This window comes from Arvicola amphibius, chromosome 2 (assembly GCF_903992535.2).
Source record: "Arvicola amphibius chromosome 2, mArvAmp1.2, whole genome shotgun sequence".
NCBI classification, from domain to species: domain Eukaryota; kingdom Metazoa; phylum Chordata; class Mammalia; order Rodentia; family Cricetidae; genus Arvicola; species Arvicola amphibius.
Genome location: NC_052048.2, coordinates 137,750,446 through 137,769,584, shown reverse-complemented (window position 1 = coordinate 137,769,584; position 19,139 = coordinate 137,750,446). Strand labels below are relative to the sequence as shown.

At 47.2% G+C, this 19,139-nt stretch overlaps 1 protein-coding gene across 5 annotated transcripts in view; it reads left to right on the top strand.

Annotated features, from left to right (window-relative positions):
• Wipf3 (WAS/WASL interacting protein family member 3) overlaps positions 1-13,399 on the top strand; it is a 78,020-nt gene extending 64,621 nt beyond the window's left edge. For 3 of the 5 annotated variants that reach the window (XM_038320370.1, XM_038320366.1, XM_038320367.1), the window contains 2 exons: positions 7,629-7,705; positions 10,626-13,399. In XM_038320370.1, coding sequence (XP_038176298.1) covers positions 7,629-7,705; positions 10,626-10,649 — 101 coding nt within the window. In that variant the 3' untranslated portion in view covers positions 10,650-13,399. Of the gene's footprint in view, positions 1-1,144; positions 1,407-2,108; positions 2,194-7,628; positions 7,706-10,625 lie in introns of those variants that run through there. The other 2 variants (XM_038320369.1, XM_038320368.1) reach the window with 2 other exon arrangements.
• Positions 13,400-19,139: the final 5,740 nt, after the last annotated feature.

The window sequence follows — 19,139 nt, the reverse complement described above, 5'->3', positions numbered from 1 at the left end:
ACCTGTTCCTGCAGAGGGCCTGGCAAAGTCCCTTCTCTGGGGTTCAGCTCCCTGGGAGCCAAGGGGGAAGTCTGCTCTTCTCAACTCAGAGAAGCTGCCAGCATCTCAGCATCAGCATGGACACAACTCTCTCTGCTGGCTGCAGGACCTCACTTTAGACAGAGGGGCCTGGTGTGCCCTCTGAATAAGAGCAATTAGAAAGGAATGTAAAGGCCCCTGAAGCTAAGCCTTCTCAAGGTTCTGAGGGACAGTGAAAACCAGCTGTGGGAGAAAGTGAGCCTTGTGTCTTCCTTCTCAGGTGGCATGCTCGTGAGCTGGCAGGTGGCAGCAGGCCCACTGTGTGCACAGAGGCCACAGTGAGAAGCCTGGTGCCCAGGCTGGCCCCACACTCTGAAGCGGGTGGGTGTCTGGGCTTCCTTTTAAGGTGATGGAAATATTCTGCAGCTAGCTAGTGGTGATGGCTACATGTTACATTTATGAGTGCACGTATTATCAAATTCGGATCTTCTGGGAGAAGCCAAAGACTCCGGCTCTATTCAGATTTAGATTAAGGAATTTAGTCGAATTTAGTCTTCCTGCTAGCAGGACAGAGGCCTTCGGGGACAAATAGCTTGTCATGAGGAAGGGGGAATTAAGGTGGCGTTTTAAAGGCTGACATCAGAAAGGTATGCATTACAACTATCCGTGGGATCCACAGCTGGCTAAGGAAATTGTTTTACTTCCCTCAGACATTTCTTACTTTCCTGCTATATAGTAATAAAAGACCATGGCATTCCATTCCCATGGTGATCAGCAGGTTTCACTGAAGCAAAGGCAGCTGTCAATGCCTCCCAGCCCATTATCCCATTCTTATCGCACCTGCAGGTCACTAGGCCCTCCCAGAGCTAAAGGTCAACGGCCCTTAAGATGCCTGGTTCCAGATCAGATTGCTTTAGTCATCACAGGGGACCCGTGTAAATTATTACCCAGGTCTAATGACTGGGATAGAGTAGTTCATTCTGAGCAGGCAAAAACACAGTGTCATCAGGTTAGGGCTGACTGTCACGTCCCCAATCATGCAATGCCACTAACGGAGTTTTAGCTTACTAACATGTATTTAAGAGAGGGGAAAAAACTAATTTTTTTTTTTTTTTTTTTTTTTTAGGAAAAGTACTTAGGTCACAAATGCTTATTGTCATTATAGCCGGAAGAAAAGTCACTGTTATATCAGCAAATACTTGCTGAGGTTCTCACCCACTAGAAAGATGTAGATTGGTGAGACCCTCACATACCCAGGGGAGCCACTCTGTGGTGGAGGATGGGGTGGAGACACCACACATGACCTCTTATTCCCATGTTCCCAGGAAACCATGTCCGTCACAGTCAGTTCCGTAGGAAAGTGGCCGATTTCAAATGAAACTCTGCTCACATCCCAGCCCCTCCATTGTAAGAAAATGAAAACATGAAAGACCTTATCTAAACCAAGTTTAGATAAGGAATGCCTGTTACATGTGATTACACGGCTATCCAAGCAAACTTCAGAGCGATCCTCATCTTGGAGAACCAAAACTCCACACATATTAAATAATAACTCTAGGCTTCTTCCTACCTGAGCCCCTGACAACCACTATTTGACTTATTTTCTCTATGATTTTGAGCATTGTAAGTGTCTGGTATAGGTAGAAATATATGCTATTTGATTTTTTTTTTTTTTTTGCTGGCTTATTTCACTTAGCAGAATGTCCCAAGGTTCACCCATGTTAGAATGTCCTTCAGTAGTCTTGCAGATATATAATATATATGCATATATATCACATTTCATTTATCCATTTGTCCATAGTTGACATTTGAACTGCTTCCACATTTTAGCAATTAAGAATAATGTTGCAATGAACATAGGTATTTAGAGGTCTCTTCAAGACTCTGCTTTCAATTGATTTCCATATATCCCAAAGTCGAATGTTAGGTCATATGGGAAATTATTTTTAATTGTTTGAGGACCTACCATTCTGTGCTCCGTAGCAGTTCAATCAGCTTTCATCTTTACCAACCGTACACAGTGGTTTCAATTTTTCCACATCCTCACCGACACGTCTTCAGTTTTTAATTTTGCTTCTGTTTTTTTCTAGCCACTCCAGCGAGTGCAGTATGATGGTTCGCTGTTGTCCAATTCTTACTTTAGAGGCTACGCTTGACAAAACCATCCAGTTGGCCGGGCGGTGGTGGCGCATGCCTTTAATCCCAGCACTCGGGAGGCAGAGGCAGGCAGATCTCTGTGAGTTCGAGACCAGCCTGGTCTACAGAGCTAGTTCCAGGACAGGCTCCAAAGCCACAGAGAAACCCTGTCTCGAAAAACAAAAACAAAAACAAAAAACAACCAAAAAAACCATCCGGTTATTTCCCTGAGCTTCAGAATTCCTCACCACATTGCCATAACTTTAACATCACCAAGGGGTTCATTTCATAAATCCCAAAGGATTGAAGGCTCCAAGTCAGTGATACTCAGTAGGAAAACCATGTGGCCATATCCAGTTCCACCTTTGTGGTGACAGTGGGGTAGGATCCTTAGCACCTTTGAAATTGCTGTTGACCACACCCTTGCTGAATTGATTTCTAGTCCCCCCTGCTGTCTTTTCTGGGCAAGCCTTGTGCCTGCTGCTCTGCCTTTGCAATTGTTTCTCCTCCCTCCAGCTCCTTGGCTCCCCACTCCATCTCTAGTTCTGCTCCTGTTTGTTCTTCCTGGGCTTTCTGCCCCCTTAGCCATGGCAGACACTCTGTCATGGCCACTACTGGACCTCCAGGTCACCATTACTGGACCTCTACGTTGCTATATCTCATAGTGGTGTTAAGGATGGCCCAGTACCCCCTTCTTCCAACAGCCTCCTTCCCTTATGTTGTGTGACGTTTTACTCTTTTGGCTTTTGGGGGGCAGCACCCAGGTCCCAAATAAAATCACACATGCAGGCTTATTACTTATGAATGCCCGGCCTTAGCTTGGCTTGTTTCTTGCCAGCTTTTCTTTCTTTTTTTTTTTCTTTTTTGTTTTTTGTTTGTTTTTTCTTTTGGTTTTTCAAGACAGAGTTTCTCTGTAGCTTTGGAACCTGTCCTGGAACTAGTTCTTATAGATCAGGTTGGCCTCAAACTCACAGAGATCCACCTGCTTTTGCCTCCCCAGTGCTGGAGTTAAAGGCGTGTGCCACCCTGCCCTTAAATTAAGTTATCCCGACTACATTTTGCCCTTGGGTTTTCCTTTTCTTACTTCTGTATATCTTTCACTTTTACTCTGTGGCTGGCTGAGTGACTGAGTGGCTGAGTGGCTGGGTGGCTGGGTGGCTGGGTGGCTGAGTGGCCGGGTGGCTGGGTGACTGAGTGGCTGGGTGACTGAGTGGCTGGGTGACTGAGTGGCTGAGTGGCCGGGTGGCTGGGTGACTGAGTGGCTGAGTGGCCGGGTGGCTGGGTGACTGAGTGGCTGGGTGACTGAGTGGCTGGGTGGCCGGGTGGCTGGGTGACTGAGTGGCTGAGTGGCCAGGTGGCTGGGTGACTGAGTGGCTGAGTGGCCGGGTGGCAGGGTGACTGAGTGGCTGGGTGACTGGCCCCTGACATCCTTCTCTCTTTGTTTTCTTCTTTGCTCCTCGTTCCCTTTCTCTTTTTTTTCTTTTTTTTTTTCTCATTTTTTTATTAAAAATTTCCATCTCCTCCCCTCCTCCTCCCCCTTCCCTCCCTTCCACCGATACCCCCACTCGACCCCTCTCCAAGACAGCCATCAGGGTTCCCCTTCACTATGTTAAGTCCAAGGTCCTCCCAGCTCCCCCTAAGTCCAGGAAGGTGAGCAACCAAACTGACAAGGCTCACAGTGAGCCCGTCCAAGCTGTAGAGTTCAAGCTCATCGCCGTTGTCCTTGGTTTCCCAGTCCTCCTCCACCGTCAGCCACATTCAGAGAGTCCGGTTTGGTCGCCTGTTCCATCAGTCCCATTCCAACTGGACTTGGTGGTCTCCCGTTAGATCTGTCCCACCGTCTCAATGGGTAAACGCACTCCTCAGGGTCCTGACCTCCTTGCTCATGATCTCCCTCCTTTTGCTCCTCATCAGGACCTTGGGAGCTCAGTCTGGTGCTCCAATGTGGGGCTCTGTCATTTTCTCCATCCAATGCCAGGTGAAGGTTCTATGGTGATATGCAAGATATTCATGAGTATGGCAATAGGATCTGGACATTTCTGGCACCCTCTCCTCAGCTGCCCAAGGAACTAGCTGGGGGTGTCTTCCTGGACACCTGGGAACCCCTCTTGTTGCTCCTATTTATTCTCTCTGCCTGCCAGCCTCACCTATCCTTGCCTCGCTATTGGCCATTCAGCTCTTTAATAGACCATCAGGTGTTTTAGGCAAGCAAAAAATCACAGCTTCACATAGTTAAACAAATGCAGTGTAAACAAAAGTTACACACCTTAAAATAATATTCCCCAACACCCCTGCACCCAGACTGCTCTGCCACATTCTGTTGTGCCATCAAAGGCATCAGTCACCTTTGTCTTCTCTCTCTTCTACTCCCAGAATGGGGCCAAATACACACTCAGTAAATAATGGTTAGGTTGAAAAATAAAAAAATATCCCATCTCATATACACTGCTAAATACCTACAGAATGAAAATTTTGGAAATAGCACCAAGTTCCTCAGTGGGATTAAATTATTTACAGTAGAGTAACCATGTTAGAACTCTTATGACCATTAAACCAAGTATATGGAATATTTGGTGATGCTACCATGTCAGTAAAAACAGCCCAAACAAGACTGTACAAAAAGAACATAAAATATTTTTACAAAAATGTATTGATTTGCTGGGCAGTGGTCTACAAGAGCTAGTTCGAGGACAGGCTCCAAAGCTACAGAGGAAAAAAAACAGAAGCAAAACAAAAACAAACAAAGTATTGATTTATGTATTCTGTAGTAAAGGAGGATGTGAGACTAGAAGTACAGCAAAATGTTAAATGTGGGGAAATGCTGTGTGGCTTCCGATCTTTACTATTCTGTCCAGATTTTTATAATAAATGCATATTGCCATCTGATCTAAAACTAATTTATAGGGAGAGAAGATAGGATTCACCCAATTCTGGTCCATGTACCTGTACAGGAGGAAACGGGACCACTGTAGGTAGACTAACCCAGCTCAGGGGCCAAGTGGGCTGACCTCTTGAGGGGATCTGGTTCCTTTTATACCAGCCCATGCCGTGACAGTGACAACTGGGGAGCGTGGGGAGACCAGGTGTGCAGTGTTGACAGTGTTGCTCAGCCCAATTTCTCCATATACCGCTAGGAAATAAAGTGGCCAGTCCATGTCCCCACCTGGTGGCAGACAGGCTAGTGCCCAGGTTCTGTGCTCTTTGCCCCCCATGGTGCCGCCCTCTTCGCTTTCCTGCAAGGCTTGGCCAGTGTTGGCCCGTGACTGACAGGTCTGGTCTTCACAGGAGCTAACTTTCCCAAATACATTCAACAGTTCATGGGACTTGCTCTCCCAGGCTGGTGTTAGCACATTTAAGAGACTGCCTTAATGGCCGTCCAAGTTTGTCAACCCTTTCTGCCCCTGCCCAAGTCCCACCTTGCCATCCCCCTGTTGCTTGTAAAAGGGTTTGACTCATATTATGAAAGTATGGCTGTGCTTAGAAGATAACGAGCACACTTGGTTTGCACATGACCGAAAGTGAGGCTAGAAGCCATCAGAGGCTCTTGGTCCAAGCACAGAAAACCTGTAAGCCTAGGGTCCCATTACTTTGTATCCACAGCTATGGAAATGGCAGCACATTGGCTTTCAGTACAATGGGGACATGAGCTGGGGGAAAAAGGTGAAACACATTTCGTATTACGAATGGCAGAAGCAAAAGTGAGAACCGTGGCCCTTCCACAGAATCTGAAATGCCCATCATGCAGATGGGAAGTACCGTTACAGAGTGACCCCAGAGATTGCAGTGGTACCTCACAAGGGAAAATCCCTCTAAGGTGCTCTGTCAATTCAGAGCATCCTGACTCCCCCTGAGCAGTCGAGTTTTCCTTGCAACCAGATGTGGTTTCATGGAGAAGTTGATTTTCCTCCAGCCTCCCTGCTCTGATCAACTTGTGGAAGCTGGTGGGAACTGCCTACCCATGATGCCTCTGTTACTAGCTGGTTTCCAGGTGGGGGCAAATGTTCCCAGAGGCAGTGGGTGATAGCTAGAACGTTTTGTGGTGGTTACCAGCAGGCCTGGGCTTGGGTAAGGCTGCCACAGTCACTGAGTGAGTAGAGCCGAAAGTTGTGGTCAGTGTTCTATGGTGCAAGGACAGACCTACAAGGGAGACCAAGCTGATCAAAATGTTAGTAAAGGCTGGACCGGGAAAGTGATGCCCAGTGAGAGGTTTTTCTGTAGCAGATAAGCCATTTGTAAAGCTATGGACCGCAGTCTGTGAGGCTGCCCTCCACGTGGAAGTATATCAGGGCTGTCCGTGTCTTGGTACTTTTTGATCCAACTAGCGAAGAGCTAACATTCTTTCTCTTATTTGCTCCAAAACATCTTTATTCTCGACCAAGGACAGTCCCTGGTTAAAACCCTGATTAGTGTTGTGTGTGTTTCAGAGCACTTAGCGATGGTCCGTTGATAGTTTGCCTTATCCTGTAAGCCCTTCACAGTGCCAAATATACACACTGTGGATAACTTCAAAAGTGTTGGAGATTTTTTTTTTAATGGTAATTCTACTACCCAAGAGGGGAAAATCTCATATTGTGTTTTTGATGGATTTTTAAAACCTAGATTTTTCTCTCCATACAATTTCACCTCCCCAAATCATCTCCATAAACATTCAAGCAGCTGCTTGCTGCAACATAATGTCACCCTAAAGCTCCTGGTTCCTGGATCCTTTTGTCAGGGACTGTCCTAGGAAACCATGTTGCTTTATCTTAGAAATGCAGATTATTATAGGGCACACTTGGATACGTGACTGTGTAATCCCTCGTCCCTGACAGCAACAGGACAAGAGGCTTCCAGTCAAACACCTCGGAGGAAAAGCCACCATGAGATGAGGTTCAGAACTGCTGACTGGAGGGAAAATATGGGAACACCTAGAGATGGGGATTTAAAACTTGAGTAAATCATCTTTAAAAAAAAAAAATCAGACTTTTGCTGTAGTGGCGCTGGCACAAGAAATTGAACATGAGTGTGGAGCACACAGGCTAAGAGGCATTTGCGTTCCCCCATTATCCTCTACGTCCTTTCAGCTCAGCTTTATATCCCGTGTGACTTGTATGATACTGGAGCCCAGCACATCTTGGAGATAAACTTACATGTGGGAGCTTCACTAAATGGAAGCCTGAATCGTGTCAGCCGATAGTACCTGCACAAGACTTGGCTTGTCACAACCGCAAAAGTGTGCCCACAGGCTGGGTACGTGCCATTCAGGAAGGCCTCCTCACACAACACGGCCTGTGGCTCCCTGAGCCCATCGTCTGTGACACGGAAGATGGGTGGAAACACCCAATCCTGGGCCAGAAGGCTGAAGGTTTCAGGTCGGGCTCATGTTGCCTGGGGATCCTCTGCCGGTATTTTAAGTGCTGGCTTAGCAGAAGTGTCTGCACAGGGTATAGAGGCCCTGGGCCAATCGATGGTGAGATCACTCTTGTTTCTCTCAGGCCGCACCCCTGGTTCCTGGCTCCAAGCTGAGGCAGCTGGGCAGAGCTCGGATGACATCAAAAGCAGAAATTCTCAGGTAACACCTCCCTGGGTTACTAAAAGCCTGGAAGCCTCTACAGCAGTGGTTCTCAACCTGTGGGGTCACAACCCCTTTGGGATAGCATATCAGAGATATCATATATTTACATTAAAATTCATAACAGCAGCCATATTACTGTTATGAAGTAGCAACGAAACAATTTTATAGCTGGGGGTCACCATAACATGATGAACTCTATTAAGGGTCGGAGCACTAGGATGGTTGGGGACCAAAGATCTACAGGGATTTCTTCTCAGCAGCATTAGCTTTCTCCCCTAATTCCTCTTCCTAGAGAAGGCCATTTGTTGTGCCTTTGTTAAAGGCTGGGATGATAGCCCTACAGTTTCAAACTCTGCCATGTAGAAAGGGCCTTGCTTAAGGCATCACTGTGCAGAAGGTGATACTCGCTCGGAACCCCACAGTCTCATTCCTCCAGAGTCTGATCATTCCAAAAGCCCGGGAAAAACCCCCATACCATATGATTGGGTGTTCTAGCTCACCTACAGACTAGATAGTTCTTTGGAGCTTTTTCTTGCATCAATATTACAGTTGATTTTGACCAAAATTTAATCACAACTTAAATGCCCTTGGCTGCATGTAATTAATTGTCAAAGCTGGGAGGGAAAAAAATCATATAAATGTCCTTGTTCTCAGCCAAAGTAACTTATGCAGAGTTTTCTAATCTAGATAGAGGCGACGTCTCTCACTGGGCATGCAGTGGTCTCCTCTTTTAAAATCCCTTGTTGCTGGGTGTGGTGGTTCAGGCCTTTAATCCCAGCACTCAGCAGACAGAAGGCCGCCAGGTCTCTGTGAGTTCAAGGCCAGCCTAATCTACAAAGTGAGTTCCAGGACTGCAGGGCTGCTAGAGAAACCTTCTCTCAAAAAACAAACAAATTAAAAGAACAAGATCCTTTGTTTTTCCACGTACGCGAATTTAGTCCTGCCCTGGCTTACACTGGTTTCCAAGTTTCGTGTGCCAGACAGCAGGCTGGCTGTTGATGAACTGGACCATTCAGTAACTGTGTGACATGTTAAAGAAGTACCCTGGCTGGGAAGGTAATAGAGTCCTGAAAGCTGTGACTGCCCCCCAAAGAGGAGCGCTTCCTCTACCAGCCAGGCCACACCCCTTTTCCTAAACCCAGGTAACGCAGGAGCCACAGTATCCAATCTCGGATAATCACAGGCTCAAAAGTGAGTGCGTGATGATCACAAGTTCATAAAGGGGAAAAGGGAGAGAGGACGATTCATGCAAGATTATTGACAGGTGGAGAAGAGGATTCTGGGAAGATGGTGAGGTAGAAGGCACCCCAGTCTGGCTCTCTGCCTGGACTGTGGTGTCCCTGCCACTCTGTCTGTTGCAATTGTCTTGGAATTCTGGCATCAACAGAAGGTTTACCATGCCCAGGAAAGAAGGGACCTGTGAACTGGTTGATGTTGCTCAGTTGCGGTTCATGAAACATCAGCAGCTAACTGTTCCCCACCCACCCCCTTGAAAGGCTGAGAGGAGCAACCTAAACACTTGGGGAAGGAAACTGCCCAGTCCTCCAGATAATTGGGGATCCATACTCCAACTGCTCGTCACTATTTCAGATCACAGCCAACATCTTCTCAGCTGCCCCAAGTCGGTGCAAGCCTCTCCCCTTCAGGCTGAAATGCTTCCTGGGAGATTCCCTTCTTCTCTTCCATTTTTCTGTTTCCCCTTGGACATTCAAGCACAAATGGCTAGGTCTACACGAGTCACTCTCCTGTTACACTGGTAAATACGTTATGAGCAACTGTAGCGAGGGGGCTTTACCCGCTTGTGGAGGCAGGCGCCTGAAGAAACTGGGCACTTTGCGCCTGTAGTGGGAAGCTGAGAGCTGCCACATGGGTGCTGGGAATAGAACCTGGGTCCTCTGGAAGAGCAGTCAAGGATCTTACTCTCTGAGCCATCTCTCCAACCCTGCATTTTCTAAAAATTTTTATGATCGGAAAAGCAAAAAAATCATCATACCCCCAGTGACAAAGCTTTTTCTATTTTTCAGTTAGCTTGTCTGTGTTCTCTAATTTGATCTTTCCAGTAGCTTAATGGTCAAGCTGGAGAGAGTTTCCACCAAGGAAAACGTGTTGCAGAAGGCCAAAGAGTTACCCGGGGTGACTTTCTGACCTCTTCCTGCTGTTCCCACCACTTTTCTAGTGTGGTAGAATCCCGAGCAGCCATAGTGACCATCTCCATCAATGCGGCAAGGCTGCATGGACCACTGGGCATGATGTAGTCCCCAGCCCCAGGACAAGCACACACCTAAGTCATCCCATGATGATGATTTTCATATATATGTATGTATATATATATATATATATGCTTATAGCTAAGGGCTCCTAGCATGGCTAGGCCACGATGCCTGTATAGAAGGCCCCCGTTCAGTCAAGGGGAGGTTGTAAAACTGTCTTTAGGCATCCAAAGTCAAGCTATTGAATGTCTCATTGGAAAGCATTTTAATTAATTTTCACTGTATGCGGACACAAGCAGTGCACAGGAAAGCCACTGGGCTGTCAACAGTCAACAGAGTCAGGGGATGGTACTGGTATGGGTCCAGTGGCCCTAGGCTGGAAGTCTGAGGACTTTGGTCTCCTTCCCTCCTTTCTATTGCCTTCACATGGTTTCTTCATCATGTCGTTTGCTTTTCCTGAGCTTCCATATGTGTTCCTAAGACAGAATCGGGTCTCCACATACCATCAATTTCCGGTTTCCATTACTGCTTCCCATTCTCAATCCCTGGGGGGGGGTGGTGTGCAAAAAACAAAACAATCACAAAACACAGCTTCTTGTGCATGATGGGGCCACCTCGCCTACAAGAAGACCCCAGGCCTGGAAGGTTCTTTGTGGGCAATAAGTCTTCCGACCCCTTTTCAGTAATGTTCTGCCATGTTTCCGCAGTTGTCTCTGAAGGCACTCCGGTGAGAAGACAGAGGAAGCCAAGGCCCTGGGGTTCTTGATTGGATGGACACCGGGATAACGCGTCGAGACTGTACCATGCTCAAGCTCCAGTCATTGACAGGCAGGCTCTGAAGGGAGCATTATTTATTGTAAATAATGACTTGCACGAACTTTGAAGCACCCTTTCCGTCAGCTTTTATTTGAGTAATATTTTAATATTTTTAAATATGCATCTTGGCACTTGTCTGTCTTGTACAGACGGAGCCCTATCCCACCCTGTAGTGTCCACTGTGACTATAAACTATGCTTGCAGGCTGGTCCTTCTGAAACGTTTTCCAGAGCATCCTTAGTTTTCAAGTCATCCCAAAGTCATAAATATCCACAACAGCTTCTTATTGGCATGACTCTCATCCCACCAACTGCAAAATCCAACCAGATAATGCCTTATAGACAATGCAGCCCAGAGGAAGCAGTGTGTCCCCGGGTCCTGGCAGTGCCACACAGCCTCCAGTGAGCGAGATGCCATGTCTCGCTTCTTTTTATCGATACAGGGATGTCGTTTTGCTGCCTAGTGTAAATATATCCCAGTGCAAAGATTAGAGTGGGCTTGGCCCCTCACATGCCTTCCGCAGGGACCCCTTTTGTAACAGATCTTTTACAAATAGCCAATGCTTTTACTGTTTACAGCATCCCTAGTGCCCAGTCTCCATCCCTTTCCTTCTGCCCCTCCAAGTTTCCAGCTCCATCCTGATAGCCAGGGTAAAGTCAGCTTTATGAGATTTTGATATCTTGCCACCTCTGAAGATTACAAATGTACATAGCTCATGATTATGATAAGCTTATTTTTACCTCAGAGGTTTCCCTCTCCCAAACCCTACCCTGAGTGTAGGATTTACATGGAAAATACAACATACATTTTAAAAAGAACAACTCAAGGCTGGGGCAATAGCGCCATTGGTAAGATGTTTGCCTCACAAGCCTAAGGATCTGAGTTCAATTGCCAGTGCCCACATAAAGCTGAATATGGCAGTGCACACTTGTATCCCATTGCTGGGGAAGCAGAGGCAACCAGATCCCTAGGGACTCACTGGCCAGCCAGGCTAATCAAGGAGCCCCTGGTCCCAGAGAACGATATTGTCTCAAAATACAACATGGCAACTCCTGAGGCCACAACACCCAAAACTGACCTCTGGCCTCTCCAGACTCACACATACATGTGCATGCACACTCCACACAGAAACATATGCACCCATACACAAATACATACAAAAGAACAAAGCATTCCATTGGTAGGAATCCTAGAACACCCGTCAGCCCAAAGGATTTCCCTCTGAACGGAAAAGCACAGCTGTCTGATAGCTGTCTGCACTTGTGGTGTGTACCTGGATTGGCAGCCAGATATATGCAACAAGTTTAGGGGTCCTGAATAGATGGAGGGCCAAGCCAGGCTGGGGCTGCTCTATGTACTTTTCTTTGGGCCTCAAGGGAGGGAAGAGTATGCTTTTGCTTCTTGTCAGGCCCCAAAAGCTCCCGTCTGCAGGCTGTAGCAGAGAAGGCAGAAAATAGAAGGAAACAGGATCTGTGCTCAGAATAGCAGCAAAGGAAGAGGACAGTGAGCGTTGGGGTGCCCTGAAGCATCCCCCTCAGACACTCCCACCAACAAGAACACTAGCCCAGGCCAGGCCATCCAGAGATGATGGACAAGGGTCTTCAGTCAGGTGTCTGCAGACAGCTGTTTTTTGGAGCAAGTGTCTTGTATTGTTGTGCTTTCTCATTGGAGATAGTAGAAACTGAGCCCGGGTCCAGTTCCCATCTCTGGGACATGACTCAAGCCACTGTAACAACTAATGAAAACTGAAAGCCTCCTTGTTGCAGATTTGTTATGTTGGTTCTGGAAGTCTGCAGAAAGGTCAGCCTCCACTCCCCTCTACTGGAAACCAGGCAAGTAACAATAATAAGAAGTTTTCATAATTATGAGGAGGGCCATCAGCAAGGCAGCCCTGCCCTTTGAGGTAGACTGCTTGCCCAGCGACTGTTCCCGTATTTATGTCTACAACTGATGGGACAGAAATGCAAGAGTCTTCTGGGGAGATGTCTGCTGTCCAAGCATGAGGACCTGCGTTCATATCCCCAGGATCTACATAAAAGCCAGGCTTGGGGGTGAATGTCTGTAACCCGGGTCCTCAGAGTTAGGTAGATGCAGCAGATCCCAGGGAGGTCAGTGGCCAGCCAACCTCGCCAAATTAGCGAGCTGCAGCTTTAGCAAGAAACTTTAATAAGGATGAGAGAGAGAGAGAGAGACCAAAACAGACAGTGGTCATTGGGTTGTTGACCTTTGGCCTCCACATGCATGTGCACAGATGTGCCTTCTCACACTCACACACACACACACACACACACACCACACACACGCACACACACACACATACATAGCACACAAATAATTTTTTAAAGCTATTTAAAGACACAGAGAAAGAACAAGCAGAAACCAAAAACAGCAAGCAGAGAGCAATCTCAGGAATCTGGCCTAGCAGCTTGCCTCCAGACCTATCACTGAAGCTCCCCTCCAAGTTCAAGTGGGCATGCCCAGTTCCCAGCGGCAGTGTACAGGTTGGGCCCCCGACCGTGGCACATATGGAGGCATCCCTGCCACTCTTGCCTGCCCTCACATTGCAGACTGTGACTCCCCAGTGTCTCCCCTGTATTTTATATTTACTGGTGTCTCCTGCTGCAGATTCATTCCTTTGTATCCAATAAACTTTAATAAGTGGCAATGTCTGTGGCTGTTTCCCTGCAAATTCCGCCTGTGATCACCAGTACTGATCTAAGCCTCTTTGACAGGTGATGATAACACACATTTCTGGAATATAATATGAGGCTGTGGTGCAGGAATGAAATGTGTTCCAGTCAGACTCAAGTACTAAGACACATTTTTAAGGCCAGGGATTTCTGGAACACCAAGAATAGCGTCCTTGAAAATGTGTTTATTTATGTATATATGTCTAGGTGTGTATGCCATGGGTACCCATAGAGGCTAAAGGAGGGTGTCAGATCACCTGGAACTGGAGTGACAGGTGGTTGTGTGCATATTGGGAATTGAATTTGGGTCCTCTGGTCCTATTCTGCCCTGTTCTAGAGCACGGTGTCTACTTGCCAATGAAAAGGGCCCTTTCCAGTTGCCTTCCCAGAACATCAAAAGTCTGCTCGACATCAGCCTTTGTAAACAGCTGTTAGTTTGACTGAAATAGTGGCTAAAACCTGTAGCCATGCCCTTGCCTGCCTCAGCTGGCTCATCACTTGGCACCCCTGGTACCAGGCTCAGTCGGGCTGACACAGCCTGCCTTTCTCTCCAGGTCTAGATATAAGTCTCCCATCTTTGTTGACGATGTCAAACTTGCCCCCAAAGCATTAAACAATTATCACTTAAGCACTGAGTCTTTCCTCTAGCCCCCCCCCCATGAAAATCTTTTTTGTTTGAAAAACCAAAAATGCGGGCTAGAGAGATGGCTCGGAGGTTAAGAGCACTGACTGCTCTTCCAGAGGTCCTGAGTTCAATTCCCAGCAACCACATGGTGGCTCACAGGCATCTATAATGAGATCTGGTGCTCTCTTCTGACATGCAAGCATACATGGAAGGAATGTTGTATACATAATAAATAAATAAATCTTAAAAAATGCAGGGAGGGGAAACCTTTCCATATGCATTTTTAAAGTAGATAACAATATACTTACCAGTTTTATTACTACAATATGGGCCAAGTATGTTGCTTGATTCTGCCAATGTATTAAAATGGGAAAGGTTTGCCATACTAGGGATCGAATCCAGGGCCTTATGCATGCAATACTAAGGAAACCTTCATCCTAAAACACTTGGTCTCTCCCCTGCAGCTCAGCCAGCATTTAAAAGAGTCTTTTCTGTGGAGCAGAGTCCTCTAATCTCCATGGCTCCGTGGTTCTAGTGGACACGGGAGCCTGGAATGGGAGAGATGAGGTTCCTCTACTGAGACTAGAGTTGAAAGGCAAACAAGAATATGAATCTCTTGAGTTTGAGGGATTAAATTACTTAGGTGTACCTCAGTTTCCTCATCAGCCTACTTGGGGTGTAAATGTGTATATGGTCATACAGTGATGAGGACACGCTGCCAAACCCTGAACTCTTGGGTCCCAGGGCTAAGTAAGAGCAGCAGACCCCACACTCTGGAAAGCATGCAGTCTGTGCGTTTGTCCCCTCTAGGTATTTCATGTAAACAGAGTTATATATGTCTTCTTGTGACTAATTTATTTAGTCTAACATAATATCCAGAATGTTCATATTGTGACATGTATCAGAGTTGCCTTCTCCTCTTAAGGCTAAAGGTACTCCATTACACAGATAGACCTCATTACATAACCATCCATCCACTCCCCTACAGATAATTTAATAGGCTAGGATGGTGGCTGAACAGGCATCTTTTCCAGCCTTGCTTTCAATTCTTTTGGCACACACTAGGAAGCAGGATTGTTGGGTCATATGGAATTTGTTGAAAAAAATCTCCATCTTCAACAATGGGCAACATTTCTGCCAGCTGTGAGTGATGTTTCCAGCTCCTTACATGGTAGTCGATTCTTTTTAAAAAAAAAAAAAAAAAAAAAAAAAAAAACCTTTTTATTCTTTGTGTCTTTCACATCATGCGTCTTGGTCCCATTCCTTTCCCATTCCTGCTTATCCACACTCTGACCTTGCAGACAGTTTAAGAGACGAAAGAAAACAAGAAGAAAGGGGGGAAGAGTCTTGTCATGGAAGCTGTAATGGGACACAGTGAGTCACGCAGTAAACCCTTTTGTTCATAGCTTTACTTGCATTGGTCTGGTTGGAGGCCTCTGGTTTCTGCTGCCCTACTGATGCTGGGCCCTCATTGGGGCTTCTCTTGCTTATCCTGCTGTTGCCCTGTGATGTGGAAATCCTGCAGTTTGGGGTCTGCAGGGTATCCAATTCTCGCTGCTGCTGTTCTGATGGGACCGAGTAGCATATGGTTATCGTTTGGGGTTTGCTTTTAAATAGTGACTTGGTCTTCACAGTGGAACAGTGTCGGGCCCTCCTAAGGTGACTGAGTTTTCTAAAGTTCCCATCAGAAAAGCACTGTTCTTTCTTTCACCTGTTTGTCTTGTGACCGGTGCCGACTGTGCTCATGAAACACAAAAGAAGGGTCCTGGCCATTGACTTCGATATTTTTATTGTACATTGGGTGCATTTAAAGACACTCCAGGCAAGCACTGGATAGGGACATTGTTTAACTCGTAGCTATTTGTACAAAAGGCTGTTAAGACCACACAGTCAGTTCCCGTGACAGGAAACAAAGGTTCTCTGTTACACTGCTCCAACTATGGCATTTCACTTCTCACAATATGATTAAAGACACGTACTTATTCATTCCTGCAAGAATTCTGTGTGCAGTATTTCAGGATAGTTGGCTTCAATCGGATAAAACACATTTGGACACACACCACGGAACAGGAGCCGGGACTCCGCACCATGTGGGATGAGACACCACATCTAAGGGAGGCATAGCAGAGCTGGGATGTTGGCCCTGCACCTGCCGGCCCTCTCTGTCCATGGGCCCTCCCTTTGCTCCCCATTTTCTCCCAAAGCTGAGCTCTCAGCTGCAGACCTTTGCAATAAAAGAATGTAGCCAGTGATTTCAAGGCATGCACACCTGGCTGCCCTGTGATTCTGCCAGAGGTGGTATCACCTGTATCAATGTGGGATGACATTTTTTTGTGGCTGACAATTGGTTTTTGCTGCTGATTTGCCTGGGAGTGATGGAGTGTTAGCGTTGAACTCCACTAGACATTCATCCGCTTCAATAGTTTGTGAGGTTGATGCCTATAAACACTGAATCGTGTGTCAGGCTGAGACTCCACAGCTTTTATCAGGTCCTTATTCTACCACTGCTTCCAGACACCCCCAAGAATGATAAAAGACTATGTCCTATTTATGCTAACTTACGTCCACTCTAGTGTCTGCCCCCAGCTACGATGCTGTTTTTACTTAGTGGAAATTTCATTCACACAAGACTAGCTAGCTTGTGTTAGGTTCTGTGGGGCAGGTGGGGGCAGGCAGTCTGCACAAAGTGTGCTCAGGATCCTCCATGCTCAAGGCTTAATAGATATTGGGTGGTCTTCTGGGAAGTTATTTACAGCATGATCCTAAACATTCCATTTGTATTTCATCCTGAACATCCATCTTCTCCATGTTGTTCAGGAAACCAACCCCTGCTAAGGAAATTACCCACCGCAGAAGCATTTCTTCAAAGAGAAATCCGTTAGGAGCATTTGAAAATGAATATTCTTCTACATCTGCCTACTCAAAATCCAGTATCATTTCTGCTGTTAATTTAGATAAAGTCATTATAGTACAAGCGAGCACCTCTCCCGGATTCCATACTGTCCACGCCTCTGTTCCCACCCCTCGCTGTGAGAAAAGCCACTATTCCCAGCTCCCATCCATTGCCTGAGGGGAAAAAGCAGGCCCCTAAGGGTCGGCCAGGTTGCCCATAGAGGGCTCCTGCGACCTCTAGTGGTAAGAGGACGACATGGTTGAAATGTACAGTGCTCCAATATCCAATCATAGAAATAGCCAGTGTTTTCCAGTGCCCTCCTGAGTAATGGCATGCAGCTGGCACAGCCAGCTACAGCCTTGGCCGGAGTAATGAAAGAAGGTCACCACGTCACTTACTTTCACTGGACTTCCAATGGAACCCTGAATCGCCCTGGCTTTCTCAGGCGGGTCAGATCTGACAAACCGGCTGGCCTCACAGGTAGAGTGTGACCACCAGGGAATTCACAGAATGGCTTTCTGCATCACCTTGCTTAAAAAACTCAGCAGGTGGGGTTGGATGGACAACTCTTTTCCCCTCAAACATCGCCCTTCTTTCCTTTGCACTTGCGGGCATCTTCAGCTTCGCTGCTCCACCTGTGCCCTCTGTTCATGTGCATTAGATGCCAGGGTCAGCCTGCCCCAAAGCTCCGAGCAACTGCGAGCCACCATTTGGCTGTCACGAACTTGTCCCTTCTCTTATGTTTTGCCCTTTGTTTATATATGAAACTCACGAAACAGTAGAGAAAAGGGCTCACAGCACACACACACACACCCGCCTAAAGGAGGGTGGAAAGAAAAGCCAGGGTGGTCCCAATAAAACCTCTGGCCTGCATCACATTGTGAAATGAGAGCTCGGGTCCCTGCCAGTTCTCACAGTCCATGATACTGCAGCCAAGAATGATCTGGGGGCCCTAAGCCATGCCTGAGACCGCTGATGGACGGTTTCTGTTTGCTCAGCCCTGCCAAGAATGATGACATATAACTGGACCCCACAGCACACACCCCCACTAGGTGTTCCTCTTATCTACACTCTGTCATCTTTACCCCCTTGAACCCTTCAGGAGTAGTGGCGAGTGGCCGTGGATAAGTACCCACATCCTCTCTCCCATTCTAGACACCAGTTCAAAGGCAGCCACTGGGCAATGGGGCATGAGAACTAAGTGGTTGGAAGGGGGAGACCCTGGGGCCAGGTGCTCAGCACACTGACTTGTGGGATCCAGTTAACCAGGCAGTGGGCACAGCGTCTGCCCTCAGCCTGACCTGTTTTTCTCACACACTCCTGTGGAGTTGAATCCTTTTTGCAACATGATGGCGCTGGAAAGGAGTGAGTTTCTTCCCAGTCTCTGCTGAGATGGTGGCTACCCAGACTCCAGGTGCTTTCAACAGTCAAGAGGGTCGTCTCTTTCTTGTCCTCATTGGCTGAGGTTTGCAGTTGTATGGAGTCTGCCAAGGCCATTTCACGAGTCTTATACAAGTTGCTGACTATCAGATTGCAAGTCATCTCTACATAGGGCCACGTCTGCGGGTGGCTGCGCTGCTGGATGGGGAGGTCCAGCTAACATGGACGCCCAGCTCTCCTGAACATGGAAGCAGGCATAGTCCACTGCACATGGGCACAGCTCACAGAAGGCAGGTCTTATCACAAACACTGAGACAGAGCTGGAACTGTACCCAGGGGTCCTCTGTTCATTCCCATTGGCTTTATTTCCCAAGATATACCTGCGGGGACTGTGAGCCACACACAAGCCCGTGCTTTGTGGAGGAAAGCTGGGGGATCCCCCCCCCCCATCAACACACATAAGCGCCTTCAGTGTGAACAAAAGCCTTTTGTTAACCTTGAAGAAACCCCTAGCTAGAGAGGGACCGGGACCTTCACAGCTCTTGCCTTTCCCACCATCGTGGCTCTGCAGCCTAGTCCAAGGCTGAGGGAACTCTAGTTCTCCTAAGGTGCCCATTGTCACTGAAATATAAGAACATCTTCAAGTCCACAGCTTATCACGCAATGGAGCAAGAGGCATGTGGGATGGAGTTACACGGGGAAAGGGGGGTTGCTAAGCTCAACAGAGGGAACATTTAGACACAAGGAGGCCACATGGTCAGTCTCATTTTACTCAAACAGAAGAGCGTTTCTCTGCTGGTAATTTGGTCGGGTGGGA